General features: G+C 38.7%; 1 protein-coding gene across 2 annotated transcripts in view; it reads right to left on the bottom strand.

Annotated features, from left to right (window-relative positions):
- LOC139960662 (TATA-binding protein-associated factor 172-like) overlaps positions 1–16144 on the bottom strand; it is a 46745-nt gene that overhangs the window by 13209 nt on the left and 17392 nt on the right. For both annotated transcript variants that reach the window (XM_071959213.1, XM_071959211.1), the window contains exons 18-31: positions 15740–15850; positions 14681–14739; positions 13753–13920; positions 12487–12604; positions 11787–12074; positions 10688–10949; positions 10279–10382; positions 9483–9684; positions 8299–8447; positions 7710–7862; positions 6246–6386; positions 4910–5049; positions 4537–4614; positions 3389–3518 (exon numbers count right to left, since the gene is read on the bottom strand). In XM_071959213.1, the coding sequence (XP_071815314.1) occupies positions 3389–3518; positions 4537–4614; positions 4910–5049; positions 6246–6386; positions 7710–7862; positions 8299–8447; positions 9483–9684; positions 10279–10382; positions 10688–10949; positions 11787–12074; positions 12487–12604; positions 13753–13920; positions 14681–14739; positions 15740–15850 (2103 nt within the window). The remainder of the gene's footprint in view (positions 1–3388; positions 3519–4536; positions 4615–4909; positions 5050–6245; positions 6387–7709; positions 7863–8298; positions 8448–9482; positions 9685–10278; positions 10383–10687; positions 10950–11786; positions 12075–12486; positions 12605–13752; positions 13921–14680; positions 14740–15739; positions 15851–16144) is intronic.

Here is a 16144-nt window from a genome sequence, read left to right as displayed (position 1 = left end):
TATCAGTGTTCCTGACAGTATCATTCTGTTAGATAAATTACCTGTATCGGTGTTCCTGACAGTATCGGTCTGTTAGATAATTTACCTGTATCGGTGTTCCTGACAGTATCGGTCTGTTAGATAATTTACCTGTATCGGTGTTCCTGACAGTATCAATCTGTTAGATAATTTACCTGTATCAGTGTTCCAGACAGTATCAGTCTGTTAGATAATTTACCTGTATCGGTGTTCCAGACAGTATCAGTCTGTTAGATAATTTACCTGTATCTGTGTCCCTGACAGTATCAGTCTGTTAGATAATTTACCTGTATCAGTGTTCCTGACAGTATCATTCTGTTAGATAAATTACCTGTATCGGTGTTCCTGACAGTATCGGTCTGTTAGATAATTTACCTGTATCGGTGTTCCTGACAGTATCGGTCTGTTAGATAATTTACCTGTATCGGTGTTCCTGACAGTATCGGTCTGTTAGATAATTTACCTGTATCGGTGTTCCTGACAGTATCAGCCTGTTAGATAATTTACCTGTATCGGTGTTCCTGACAGTATCGGTCTGTTAGATAATTTACCTGTATCGGTGTTCCTGACAGTATCGGTCTGTTAGATAATTTACCTGTATCGGTGTTCCTGACAGTATCGGTCTGTTAGATAATTTACCTGTATCGGTGTTCCTGACAGTATCGGTCTGTTAGATAATTTACCTGTATCAGTGTTCCTGACAGTACCAATTCCGTTAGATAATTTACCTGTATCGGTGTTCCTGACAGTATCGGTCTGTTAGATAATTTACCTGTGTCAGTGTTCCTGACAGTATCAGTCTGTTAGATAATTTACCTGTATTGGTGTTCCTGACAGTATCAGTCTGTTATATAATTTACCTGTATCGGTGTTCCTGACAGTATCAGTCTGTTATATAATTTACCTGTATCGGTGTTCCTGACAGTATCGGTCTGTTAGATAGTGTTCCTGACAGTATCGGTCTGTTAGATAATTTACCTGTATCGGTGTTCCTGACAGTATCGGTCTGTTAGATAATTTACCTGTATCGGTGTTCCTGACAGTATCGGTCTGTTAGATAATTTACCTGTATCGGTGTTCCTGACAGTATCGGTCTGTTAGATAATTTACCTGTATCAGTGTTCCTGACAGTATCAGCCTGTTAGATAATTTACCTGTATTGGTGTTCCTGACAGTATCAGTCTGTTAGATAATTTACCTGTATCAGTGTTCCTGACAGTATCGGTCTGTTAGATAATTTACCTGTATCGGTGTTCCAGACAGTATCGGTCTGTTAGATAATTTACCTGTATCGGTGTTCCTGACAGTATCGGTCTGTTAGATAATTTACCTGTATCGGTGTTCCTGACAGTATCAGTCTGTTATATAATTTACCTGTATCGGTGTTCCTGACAGTATCGGTCTGTTAGATAGTGTTCCTGACAGTATCGGTCTGTTAGATAATTTACCTGTATCGGTGTTCCTGACAGTATCGGTCTGTTAGATAATTTACCTGTATCGGTGTTCCTGACAGTATCGGTCTGTTAGATAATTTACCTGTATCGGTGTTCCTGACAGTATCGGTCTGTTAGATAATTTACCTGTATCGGTGTTCCTGACAGTATCGGTCTGTTAGATAATTTACCTGTATCGGTGTTCCTGACAGTATCGGTCTGTTAGATAATTTACCTGTATCGGTGTTCCTGACAGTATCGGTCTGTTAGATAATTTACCTGTATCGGTGTTCCTGACAGTATCGGTCTGTTAGATAATTTACCTGTATCGGTGTTCCTGACAGTATCGGTCTGTTAGATAATTTACCTGTATCGGTGTTCCTGACAGTATCGGTCTGTTAGATAATTTACCTGTATCGGTGTTCCTGACAGTATCAGTCTGTTAGATAATTTACCTGTATCAGTGTTCCTGACAGTATCGGTCTGTTAGATAATTTACCTGTATCGGTGTTCCAGACAGTATCGGTCTGTTAGATAATTTACCTGTATCGGTGTTCCTGACAGTATCGGTCTGTTAGATAATTTACCTGTATCTGTGTTCCTGACAGTATCAGCCTGTTAGATAATTTACCTGTATCGGTGTTCCAGACAGTATCGGTCTGTTAGATAATTTACCTGTATCGGTGTTCCTGACAGTATCGGTCTGTTAGATAATTTACCTGTGTCGGTGTTCCTGACAGTATCGGTCTGTTAGATAATTTACCTGTGTCGGTGTTCCTGACAGTATCGGTCTGTTAGATAATTTACCTGTATCGGTGTTCCTGACAGTATCGGTCTGTTAGATAATTTACCTGTATCGGTGTTCCTGACAGTATCGGTCTGTTATATAATTTACCTGTATCGGTGTTCCTGACAGTATCGGTCTGTTAGATAATTTACCTGTATCGGTGTTCCTGACAGTATCGGTCTGTTAGATAATTTACCTGTATCGGTGTTCCTGACAGTATCAGTCTGTTAGATAATTTACCTGTATCAGTGTTCCTGACAGTATCGGTCTGTTAGATAATTTACCTGTATCGGTGTTCCAGACAGTATCGGTCTGTTAGATAATTTACCTGTATCGGTGTTCCTGACAGTATCGGTCTGTTAGATAATTTACCTGTATCGGTGTTCCTGACAGTATCGGTCTGTTAGATAGTGTTCCTGACAGTATCGGTCTGTTAGATAATTTACCTGTATCGGTGTTCCTGACAGTATCGGTCTGTTAGATAATTTACCTGTATCGGTGTTCCTGACAGTATCGGTCTGTTAGATAATTTACCTGTATCTGTGTTCCAGACAGTATCGGTCTGTTAGATATTTTACCTGTATCGGTGTTCCTGACATTATAGGTCTGTTAGATAATTTACCTGTATCAGTGTTCCTGACAGTATCAGCCTGTTAGATAATTTACCTGTATCGGTGTTCCTGACAGTATCGGTCTGTTATATAATTTACCTGTATCGGTGTTCCTGACAGTATCAGTCTGTTACATAATTTACCTGTATCTGTGTTCCTGACAGTATCGGTCTGTTAGATAATTTACCTGTATCTGTGTTCCTGACAGTATCATTCTGTTAGATAATTTACCTGTATCGGTGTTCCAGACAGTATCGGTCTGTTAGATAATTTACCTGTATCTGTGTTCCAGACAGTATCGGTCTGTTAGATATTTTACCTGTATCGGTGTTCCTGACATTATAGGTCTGTTAGATAATTTACCTGTATCAGTGTTCCTGACAGTATCAGCCTGTTACATAATTTACCTGTATCTGTGTTCCTGACAGTATCGGTCTGTTAGATAATTTACCTGTATCTGTGTTCCTGACAGTATCAGTCTGTTAGATAATTTACCTGTATCGGTGTTCCTGACAGTATCGGTCTGTTAGATAATTTACCTGTATCGGTGTTCCTGACAGTATCAGTCTGTGAGCCGCTTGCAGTTGCTTGATTGCTTTGGACATTTTCGTTTTCCCATTTTTAATAATATGTCCTTCATCCAGAATACAATATTTCCACTTGATTGATCTGCAAATGTTGAAGAAAGAAAGAAATTAAAGTTACCAAAGTTGCCACATTGCAAATGTTTATTATCTACAGCACAGAAAAAGGACAGGTCAAGTAAAAGAGCCAGTAAAAATGGCAGAGGGTGGAGGCAGTCCAGGGGATAGGGTTGGGTTCAGGAAGGGGGTTGGCAGGGTATAACTGAGGGCCTAACAGGCACATCATTCCCTCTCATCTATAATCTCCCAAAGGGCTATTCCATTACAGAAAGGGTAAAAACTCCATTTGAACAGTTATGCGATAAAATTGACTTAATTTAGAACATTGTACTTTTTGCAGTCGAGAAGCATATGTGTTACAAACTAGATTAATGCAATATCTTATTAAATAAATAGAACTCAAGAGTAGATCATTGCACTATGCCAGATGACTGAAAGTATTACAGGATTCAATTGTGCTTTGCATAGCCAGCACTGTCTCTGAGCTTTCTCTACTCATTAAACTGACAATAATGTTAAACTAGTTGGTGCATCATACCTTGTTTCATTAATGACACTAACATATCTAACATCTGAAGTTTTTGTTCAAGTAATGCTGGTGGATGGGGTTGTCTGATAGTGGTGACCCCAGGGGGGAGAGGAGGGGGAAGGAAATATTTGGTGACTATTCAGTGAGGTACATATATTAAATATGTGATCCTCTACTCACAAATTTTGTCCTTCACTGGGCGTTTCGGGAACCAAAAAATGTGTACCAAAATGATTTTCCAACATTCATGAATAACGTGAATGGGCAATAATTTCCGACCAGGCACAAACTTTCGGTGAATCTTTTTGAGATGTCTCAACTTGGACGAAGGGAATCCTAAGGGAAGCCAGGAGGGCAAAATACATTATTACAATTGAATTGAAACAACTGTTAATTAAGTACTGAATAATCAGAATTTCCACTCCAATCAATGTTTTAGTTTTTGTAAACTTTATTGGACGATATTTATACTTTTTATAACGGTTATCATTCTACCTGTACTGGACACACTCACCGGAAGAAGTCTATATCGTTTCTCACAATGTCATACGATGCAACCACCAAATTATGCTTCTTCACTAATTTCTGCAGCCTATGTAAGGAAACAAAAGAAAAACAGATCAATTTTACTAAAGCTAAGATGATGCACCTGTAAACAGTCATATTTCAACAAAGGAAAAGATGGTAAGACTGAACTGTTATCCCCTCATACAGTATATGCTTTGAAGTAAAGATGGTCACCTTTCACTTTGGCTTTGATAGATGCTCTCTACATCATTAACTGGAATTGTAACACCCTCCCACCCCAACCCCACCCCTTCCTCAGTACCTTCCAACCCAAAAAGAAAAAGTAGATGCAAAAGTGAATAGTGAAACAAACGAATTACCGTGATCTCTCGATAGGTGATCCAGTGTATTGAAGCGGTTTCAGCTGAGACGACGAACAGAACTGTTTGACCTCGTAAACCCAATGCCCTGTGAGGGTGGGTGGACAAATTACAATAGAGGGCAGCCAAACATTTGTGCTCTGGAGAAAGAAATGAAAGACAAAAAAAATTACAACATATGTGTCGTGTGTAAAGCTCCTATCATCCTAAGAAATCTAATCATTCCTTTTGTAAAAAGGATTCAGAAGAATTATTATCATCGATCTGAATAGACTAATTAAAGGTTATAGCCTATTTACAATCATGTATCAAATGTATTTGCCATGCATAGGTCTGCATGCATGTGTACAGCTGCTGTGTACACACACGATCTGCACGTCAATGATTTTCTGATAGAAACCGTCTCGAGCAAGCAAACAGGACCGAGGTCTGAAATGTGGAATACAGTGACTGGACGCTTGAACATTGTTTATATTTAAAGCATAACGTTGTATTGTGATTACAGTCAACTGATACGATAAAGAACCACCTGTCTTCCTTGGTTTCATGAATATTCAACAGCACAAAGATGCAAATTAATCCTACATATTGGTATAGTATTAACACACATGTATCTTGGCATCCTATCAACAGTCAGCAAACAGTCAAGAGATTCCTCTTTTTCATATATTTACAGCCAAACCTTGTGTGACATATTGCTGTTTTTGGATATTAATTAGCTTACCCCAAGCAATGGGATTTGAAAGAGAAGATACCGGAGAAGTTGGTAGATGGTTATACGTTCAGTACGGTAACATGCATAACTGTCATAAATTTAAAAAGTACTAGAAGTGACATGTTTTCCCCTTTAATAATCAAATTTACAATCTGCACTGCATGCTGTATCAACAGCAGAGATATGAATATCACTTCAAATTATTAAAGTTAACAATTCAGAGGAATAGGAAATATAATTCCAATCCCCCCTCCCAACCTCCACATCCTCTTAAGCCTGCCCCCCTAAGGTTTAACTAAGTTATCTTTAACATATCTAGCCACAACTGTCACAACTTTTGGATTGAAAGTAACAATGTATTAACTTGCCACTACGAGCAGATGGATGTCCCCAGGATAGTTGCATGACAATTCTCTGAACAAAAAATGATCCACTTTCCCATCGTGGAATAAATAATATTTTCCACTTTTCTCATCATTATTCTCCTGGATATATCAGCTTGAACAATTTTCTCTGTTCCTAACATAACCCCCCCCCCCCCCTTCATGAAAGGATCATTGTAAGGGAGAAAACCGTAATACAGAGAGTTTTTTGCAATCGAGTTTCATATCGATTTGATACCTTTTTAGATTCCTTCTGACGTTCTGTGTACTCTCCAGCCAGGATGCATAAAGACATCAAGGTCTTACCGAGACCCATGTCGTCACACAGGATCCCATGTAACTTATACCTCTTCAGGAACGCCAGCCAGTTTACGCCATCCTAGGGGAGGAAATTAAATCTTAAAATCGACTCCTGCAAAATGCATGCGAGCACAGTACATTTTAAAGTAATTCTTACAACTTATAAAATTTGACCATAAATAAAGTAGATCCACTTAAATGCAAAGTCTTGTACGCCACAAACAAAATGTGCAATGCAAGGCAGTTACAGTTATGGAACAAATTTAATCGTAAGTACAAATTTATTACCAGTGAGATATTAAAAAGTCAGCAGTTGACTCACTTCTGTCCTTCCCTAATCCTCCACACACCCCATTCCACACCCATTCACCTTTGCCGTCGTATACAAGAAATTTGACTACTTCTACGCCATTAACGGTCAGAAGTATATTCCTGTGACAAAGTTTTTCTATTTGAAATTTCATCAAAAATTCTTTACAGCAGCCAGAATATTAACAACTTCACTGTGACAGGACATCATATTGTACTTATAAAAGTAGTCCTGTTCATGCATGACACATGCCCCTCCCACTAATGCCCCTCCCACTAATGCCCCTCCCACTTATGCCCCTCCCACTAATGCCCCTCCCACAAATGCCCTCCGACTAATCCCCCTCCCACTAAACCCCCTCCCACTAATCCCCCTCCCACTAATCCACCTCCTCTGGGCAAAATTTGCTCTCTTCATCAAGTAACTAGTATAACAACCGGCTGTCTGCACCAGTTTTGAGCAAAGGAGAAATACTTGATGTCCTTTGTAAGAAACAATGTGCATTATTTCTGTGTGCAAAAAATGTATTCAGCACAAACTGTAACGCAGTTTGCATAATTTTAGTAAATTCACGATAATCGACAATATTGACATTTTAGCCAGTGACTTATACCGCAATGGATCAGGTTCTTAGCAACAAAGTTTTTAACACAAAATGGAACTATTAGTGAACACTAGATCGTGTGAATATATTAACTAGATGAATAAGGGAGAACTGAATATAGAAATCCCTTCTCTAATGCTGTCTGGCTTAATTTTATCCAATCAAATTGGAGCATGATCTCTGCAAGGTACTGTGTGGCTACTGACTGGAACCCTTAGCAAAGAAATTCCTATACAGGGATTGCAACTTTAATACTATGCCAATGGACAGCTCACTTTGTGGAGCACAGGAATGAGGTCACTGTTTCAAAATCCTGTTTGAACCAAACCATCCTTTGCGTTTTTTCAATACAGAATTCTATTGATCAATTTGTTATTATATTTTGAGTGATACTTGATAGGTTTGGTTAAGAATGGAGATGAAACGATAAATGCCGATTTAACAGATAAATAAGTCCGGGCAGCCACAATCTGATCTTGTACACTCACCTGTTGGTACTTCCTCAGTTCGGCCTTGATCGAATCTGGGATGTTGTAGTTTTCTAGTTTATTCGGGTTGAATAATTGATCCAAGAATACCCTCTCGTTGGCCTTCTTTATTACCAGGGACTTTGACATCATTGGAGGGTCTGGAATTCCACTCTGTGAAGATAAATATGCAAGAAAATGCTACTGCTTGAAAAAATCCACTTTTCTGTTTTTCTTCCAATTTTATGTCCTCCAAGAGGTTGATCAAACTTTACTGACTTAATCGTTGAAATAAAAGATCAAGAATGATTTGATAAGCAAACATGTTACCCTATTTGATCTCAGGTCTGAGTGCATATACATCCCCTGATGGCCAATGTGTTACTTGACTGATGTCATTATTGAGTATGTTTTTTCATCATAAATCTTGAAGCTGAAGGAAACCCAGATTTAGAGTTTCTGCTTTGCAGTGGTATATTATTATTCATCCCCCATTTGTATAAAGATAGATCTTGTTTCCTACAGGCTTACATCAACATTCCCAGACTCCTCTAAAGAGGAAAGCACTCAACATGGGGAGTTATTACTAATGGCTGTTATATTTAGTTACCTCTAGAGGCATGAGGCGAATCAATGTAGCGAAGCACTGTGTTGCCAGATGCCTGACGGACTTGTTTTGGTCACTCATGGCGCCCATGAGGGGGACCACTAAGAGAACTATATAAGGCACTATATCCATCCCCTGAGAATCGACAGCACCTGATGAACAGAGAGAAAAACAGTCGATAGAACGTAAATTATCAGCAGGCAGGACGTAAACGTGTTCCAGCCGCTGCCACACTGTGTAATAATTCGATGAATGACAAAACGAATCAGAGTTCACTTGCCAATTCCACGACAGTGATATTTAAATCAGAATTGTAAATACTTCCACTCTGGAAGAATTGCTATGGAAACTCTTCTGTGTGAAAAGAGGTCAGAGACTATATTCTGTAACCTTAAGTTACTTCATCACTTAAACTCATAACTAGATAAACATAGTTTTACTCAACCAATCAGACACCATCAACTAAACTCGGGTGTAAAATTGTACTTTTACAAATACCTACAGTAAACTCAAAACATCATCTCTAAACATCAAATTCAGAGTGCTGTCATATTTTGCTACCCAGCTTTGTATTCTAATCAGATCTTATTCATCATCTTACAAATCTAATTCCAATATCCAGATGTGTGGTTTCGAAGTTGCGAGTACCTCAAGGCAGGAAGTGTTGCTAACGAAATTCATGCATGTGAATTAGACGGCAGCAAACACATTCAATATGAAGAAAACTGTAGGCATTACATCACCCATTTATGCATTGTATCTGTACTGTACTACTTATATTGCATTAAACATTTCCAATAGGTCATTAAAACCTTAGGAATTTCTTTCTGTTTATAAGAATGAAAGGCTGGCCTACTCTGTACTGGGTTGTAATACTCACTGCATTAGCGGCTGGTCTGGTTCAAAGTGAATACACATAGTTTTAGTAACCAAGCGACCAGCTGCCTGAACATAACATCCATACAGTACTACGGAGGATTGAATGTTCCATACGTATAAACAAAAGGGAACATAACATACATTATCAACGGATAAGCATCTCTGTAAGCATACACAAAACATTACTGTGCAAAGATACTACAGTAAATATTACCATAGAGTGAGCGTCTGCTCTTTAATCACAGAGACAAATAAAGTACGAGACATGAAATAAACTAATAAAAATAAAAATTTAGCAGGTACATTACATGATATGCACTCCATGGCGCCTTGACGGCTGGTTTCTTCATCGACATCGGACAACTTTGGTATCACCTTGACGACGACCTCCTGCATGACCTCTGTCTGGCAGACAGCTGCTAGTGCACCGATACACCTAGCTGACATGTGACGGACAGACGTGTAAGGGTGACCTAGACAGCATATCAGGTGAGGCAGGTACGCCAAGATCTGACAGAAGCAAAGGTAAACATTCAACATCAATGATAATAAAACTCAGTCTTAATAGAAATAATAATAATAATAATATTTGATTTTTTATGTAGCGCCTTATACCAGCGATAGGTCTCAAAGCGCTTTACAGACATCATATTACCCCTGGTCAATGACAACCTGTCCCAGAGACAATCCCTCCAGTCGGCAGCAGATATATACTGCGCCCAATGACAAGCTACCTGACAGGTACCCATTTAACCCCTCGGTGGAGAGAGGCAAGTGAGATAAAGCATCTTGCCCAAGGACACAACGTAATGAACTAGGCAGGAATCGAACCAGCAATCCTTGTAATGTTAATATCTAGTGCAGCTAAAGAAAGCAGTGGTCAAAACGGCAATTTGGATATAAAGCCTAATGCTGGAAATGACCAACATCACCCTCCCCCTCCCCCTCTCCCTTCCCATCCCCCATTCACACTCTTGTGGTATTTATCTAAAATTGAAAAGACTACGAAGGAAAGAATCAATGAAATGCTTTAGCTCAGTTAACTGGGTTAACTCAAAGACCATCTGTTCCAAACACAAGGGGCAATGACTTGCTTAATAATACCTTTCCATGTATATCTTTGTGTACTAACGATGATAAAGTCTCAAATAATTGAAGGCCGCTGATCAATTCTGATGCAAGATTATCAAGTTCCTGGAAGCTCTGACCTGAAAATAGGAAAAAGATAAGAGAGAAACCGTAAAGGAAAGAGAAATTTATTTTATAAGAATTATAATCGTATTCAAGAATATATATATATATATATCAGAGAGCTGATGGAGTGTTTTCTCCCCCCCCCCCGTCCATGTCACTGATGTTGAGTATGACATGCAATATACTAACTTTCTCCATGTTGAGTATTATATGCAATATACTAACTTTCTCCATGGTGAGTGTTACATGCCAATATACTAACTTTCTTCATGTTGAGTTTTACATGCAACAATTTGAATAATTCTTCCTTAACACTTACTTCCTTTGCTAGGATCGACCTGTTCAGAGAGCGCTTTGGTCATGGCTAGCCAAACCATCTCCATCTGATTGAAAAGTTCGGCTCCAAATAAATGTGAGATCTCTGACAGAGCTATGTGGGCTCCCCTTCGCTGGACTTTTTGTTCATATATGTTGTCATCCATGGGATCCAGGTTAGTGTTTGAAAAATCGGAGTAGTTGGTTCTGCTAAGTCGGTGCCTTGTGAAAACATTGCGTCGTATGGCAGCCGCTAATGCTGCTTGCTGAGAAGAACATGGAGACAAAAAAAAGCTGCAAGGATAATAACATTCTTCCACCCAGTCTAAACATTGGACAAGGATCAATTTTTCTATGCAAAATTGTGGTTTTCATGAAAGCAGACAAAGGGCTTGATACAAACCTGAATTGTACTGATATGGATTGATGCATATAAGATTATAATATTGCTAAGGAACTTGACTTTCCCGTTAAATTTAAAAATACTATAAATATATATATATACATATATATATATATATATATCAGTGGCATAGCCAGAGGGGGGGCCAGGGGGGGCAATGCCCACCCAAAATTGCTTTGTGCTACAGTCTTGCCACCCCCCCAAATGAAATCCAGTGATGTATTCAAAATCCTTCTTTTTTACATTTTTTTGAGTTCTAATCACAAGTTTTCATACCTCAGGGCTCATGTTCATACTTCATATAAGGTCAGAACTTGGTAATCAGACCGAGATATTACACATTTTGGGCCTTCATCATACCCACATACGGAGACTGTTGATCAATATCGTCCTACAGAATAAGCGCCAATAATTTGGCCGGTTGTATAACCGTTACAAACTAACGCTAGCAACCCATGTGCATTTTCAGCGACCAATGATGCCCCTTTGTGCAGACCAGGTGCCCATTAATACATATATTTCTTGGTAATTCCTACCATCAACCATCACAGGGTTTCCCCCGTTAAGAAAAATCTTTCTCCCCTAACAATAGAATGCTGGGTACGCCACTGATATATATATATATATATATATATATATATATATATATATATATATATATATATATATATATATATATATGTTAACATAACCCTTGTACCTGTTGTTGTTTAGCAAAGGTTAATATCCCAGACAATTTGTTGCACAAGTTATGGATCTCCAAGACTGACGGAGATGACGACCTGGACAGAGGACCCTCAGAGTCTGACAGGGTTCCTCCTCCTCCGCTGGAATCTAGCAGAGGACCCAAAGGCTCAGATGCAGAAGGGGTGCAGCGTGGGTCGGAGCTAAGACACGTCACCAAGTTTCGGATAATTTTTGTGTTTGGACAAGGGTTTCTGTTGAGACAAGCTTTGATTAAATGGGCCAACCCACTGGCTGCTTTCTCCTTAAAGCCAAGAATAAGGAAAACAAAAATTAAAGCATTCCATTTGGATGAACCCAAAAGATGAACAACACCACCAAATATTGCACTCCGTAGGCTTGGTGAAGTGTAACCATAAAATTTGTATCGAAACAATCTTAACATTCAAAAGTTACATTTGCAAATAGTATTTACATGTGCATTTTTACACCATGTAATTTGTGCCAAAAAGCATAGTTGTTTGTTAGTTTGATTGACATTTGCAATTTAAATGATTTTATACTAAACTCTTAAATCTAACAAGGCTTTTAATACACTCTATCAAATCGAACATGAAGAGCAGACCTTACAAGTTCTTCTTTGACAGTTATCATCAAAAAAATATCAGTTATCACTCTTTGATGAAATAATATCATTCTCAAGTAAGCATTCTCACCTGTATTCCAACATCCTTCTCTAGTTTAATGGCATCCATCAATGGTTTGATGATGGGGGTAATTTTTTGCGGTAGCGCACCCACATGAACAATGGCAGATGCCATACATGCCATGGTCCTGATCAGATATATAAAAAGGAATATAAATAAATAAGTAAACACCGAGAGTTGCGACTGCAAACGTTCACTTTGTATCCAGATGTAAAATTTATTATTCTCATGGAGTTAAGAGTTTTAAAATCCATGTTTTTGGTAGTCTATGATTCATCAATATCAAACATTTTTACCAAGTTTTTATATTCATTTCATCTTCACTTGAACAAAAGCTATCTTGGATCACCAAAACAGTAGATAATGCCCAGTGACAGCAGAGGGATAGGGTGATGCAGTTGAAATAACTCTTTGCTATTTTTCACTCATATGCCAGCCTTGTTTGATAAATGTAAGTAATCAAATTGATGTTGCATGCAGGGATGTGTCCAGGATTTCCTGAGTGCCAGTTATACTGATCGCCGTCCTGGGGGAGGGGTCTAAGGGGGAGGGTGTGTCCCCCTCCCCTTTGAGAAATTTTTCGATTTTTGAAGGTGCTCAGATGCCAAATCTGGCACTTGTGTAGCTTTTTAAGCACATGCAAAAGTACTAGTTTTGCTAAAAATTTACATTTTTTATATTTTTTTCAATTTATGTTGAATATATTGTTAGGAATGTCGGGATTTTAGATGAAAATAGTGCTGGGCGGGATTCACGATTTTTTAAGACAGTGCTGGGCGGTAATTTTTAGTGCTGGGTGGGGCCGCCCAGTGCCGCCCAGCATCCCTGTGCATGGTAGCAGCAGTGGGATGAAATGACACACTATTAGTTTACTGCTTGGTATCAGTGCTTGCGCACAAGTCATTTGGGATTTGCAAAAGATCTGATACTATATGACGGCAGACGGGATCAAGCCGCGTAGAAAGCAATAGTACTTTAGGATCTTCTTGTTGTACACAAGCTGTCCTGAATCCATTAAATGGTTTGTTCAATGGCAAACTGGAAAATGCATTCAGATTTTGCTGTAAATTGTTTCCATACAAACCTGAGAGAGTATCCTTCATGTTTTTAACTAGGTGTTAAGTTTATATACGAATGTGACAACACCTGCTTGTCGGTGAACTGGGCTTGAAAAAACTCAGACGAGAGCCACTGGATTAATGAAAACAAGGTATTATGATATTTAACAAAGTCACTTGTCTTTTCATAATGCAATTAAAAAGTAGTTTGAATCACCTCGTTTTCAGTTTGAGTTGTTCCTGTTCTATTTCCTCCAGTGTACCCTGTATCTGTTTACATTTATTCTCAACATCTCCTCTGGACTTGGACGAAACCTCAGGAGCTCTAGTCATCTTCTCTGTCACCGACTTGAGCAAAGAATGAGCCTCATCTATGCCGAAACCACTGGAAAACAGACAACGGCATAATTATCAACATAAAGTAAACAACAGCAACATCGACAATAAATATAAGCAACATCAACAAGAACATAAACAACATAAACAACAAAAACAAGTACAAAATAAGCAACATCAAGAACATCACAAACTGCATCAATAAAACAAAATCACCAACAGCAACACAAACATGAACAACAAAAACATCAACACAAAAATCAACAACATCACAAATGACATCAATACACACAACAGCAACCAAAACAGTGCATGATAGTTCCTTATCTCATGATGAAAGTTTGTTGTAGAAATATTTCAATGAAAGCATTCAGTCATAATTCCTACAAATGCAAGTTGGTGACATCTTTTGAGCATTGATCTCTTTAACTATCTGAGTTTAGTGAACATGTTGCACTTGATACGTTTCAAACATTCAACTTGTTGGGAAATAGCCTGTCCACTGTCCACTAATTCTCCCTTCAACCCCACCCCATCCACCTTTCTCAGTGGCATAACCAAACATTTTCATCTTGGGGGGGGGGGGGGGGGCTGAGGGGGTGGGGTAAAGAGTTCAAGTGAGGGAGCCAAGTCCAATACTTTTAATTGGCCCACCAATGTCATTTGGGGGGGGCAGGTGGGGAGGGCAAGACATTTGACTGGGGGATCCCACCAATCCCCCTGGTTACGCCAATGACCTTCCTCCTCCTCTAATTAAAAGAGAATGAGTTTAGGGAAAGGATGACATCAAAAAATGAGGTGATACATACCTTGGAAAAGTAGTGGGTGGAATGTCTGGAAACATTTGCAAAAATTTGTTTATGACTGCCTGAAAGCAAACAAACAGATAACCGATAGAGAATTTAATCCTGAAAAGCATCGATTTCAATCATCACCCTCCCTTATCCACCCCCTTCCACATTCTCCCCCACCTCTATCCATAGGCTAACCAACCGGAGGTAAGTGCATCACTCATATCAATTCTGTTTGGGCATGAATAATCACTGTCCAGGGACAGTTGTGGTCTCTCAATACTATAATCAGGTCTCATGGATGAGGAAATGCGGTTTTCAGAGCAGTCTGTTACAGCAGTCTCCTAAACACCTTGCAACTCTATATTCTATTTCACTAAGCTATACACTGCAATCAGCTTGTCTTTCCAATTTGTCTATTTAACCTGCTTCATTGATATTCATTTGTAGTTTGCCTCTGAAGAACATCCTGCTTGGAATCAAATTGCCAGGTACTCTAGATATTGTACATCTCACAACTCTATTGCGTTCCACAAGATCCAGGATCCAAGGTTTTTCACTAGAGCAAGATAACCATCTTTCCGAACCAAATTGAGATATTTAACTCTATTAAGTTCCACACTTGTTTTTCACCCAAGCAAGAAAAGTACTGTTCCGTACCAATTGAGCTAATTAACAAATGTTCTGATAGTGTCACATAATACCGGAGACCTCATTTATGTTGAAACTCTTGAAATACTTCGAATCATGAATATTGGCATTTTGCAAATGTTTCTAATAACATAACAATATCCACATATTGATCACATTTACATAAATTACAGACATGACCTGTTCATTTCCAGTCAACAGGCTCCTGCAGTTGACCTTTGTACATTTAGTCATATACCAAGACACAAAGTGTGACGAATCCCTACTTTCGTCTTAATCAGGGTTTGGCCAAAGATTTTGGGATCTGAACTAGAACAGGCAACCAAATCTGGCAGAGGAATTTGCATTCATTACATTCTATTTACGAATAGTAAAATCATTTAAATTTGATTCTTCGAACGAAACAATTTCCAGAATAATACTCACCTTACATTCTGATTGAAGCCTCATGAATAAGGGTGCAACTTCATCGTAGTAAATACCGTTGGAAACACCACTAAGAAGGAGATTTATTGGCTCTCTGGAACAGAGACAATTCTGTGACGGAAGAAAATGCAAATCACATTTAGCACTGACGTTGAATTTTGAGTTATGCATTTTATTTGCCTTTCTACTATTCAATCCCCTTTTACATTTTTTATATCTGTATCTTTTATACATTCATTCATTGTTTATTTTCTTGACTTGTATGGTTTATGGTAAAAGCGCCTTAGAGCGATTTTATATTGGATGAGGCGCTATATAAATTCTGTAAAATCAAATAAATAAAAAAATGATGTTAGCGACATTCAGTCCTGAGAAATGACTACATTGACGAAAAAATTAGTTGGC

Source organism: Apostichopus japonicus, chromosome 19 (genome assembly GCF_037975245.1).
Source record: "Apostichopus japonicus isolate 1M-3 chromosome 19, ASM3797524v1, whole genome shotgun sequence".
NCBI classification, from domain to species: domain Eukaryota; kingdom Metazoa; phylum Echinodermata; class Holothuroidea; order Aspidochirotida; family Stichopodidae; genus Apostichopus; species Apostichopus japonicus.
Note: the sequence above shows the minus strand (reverse complement) of the source record. Positions and strands in the feature narration are given on the sequence as shown.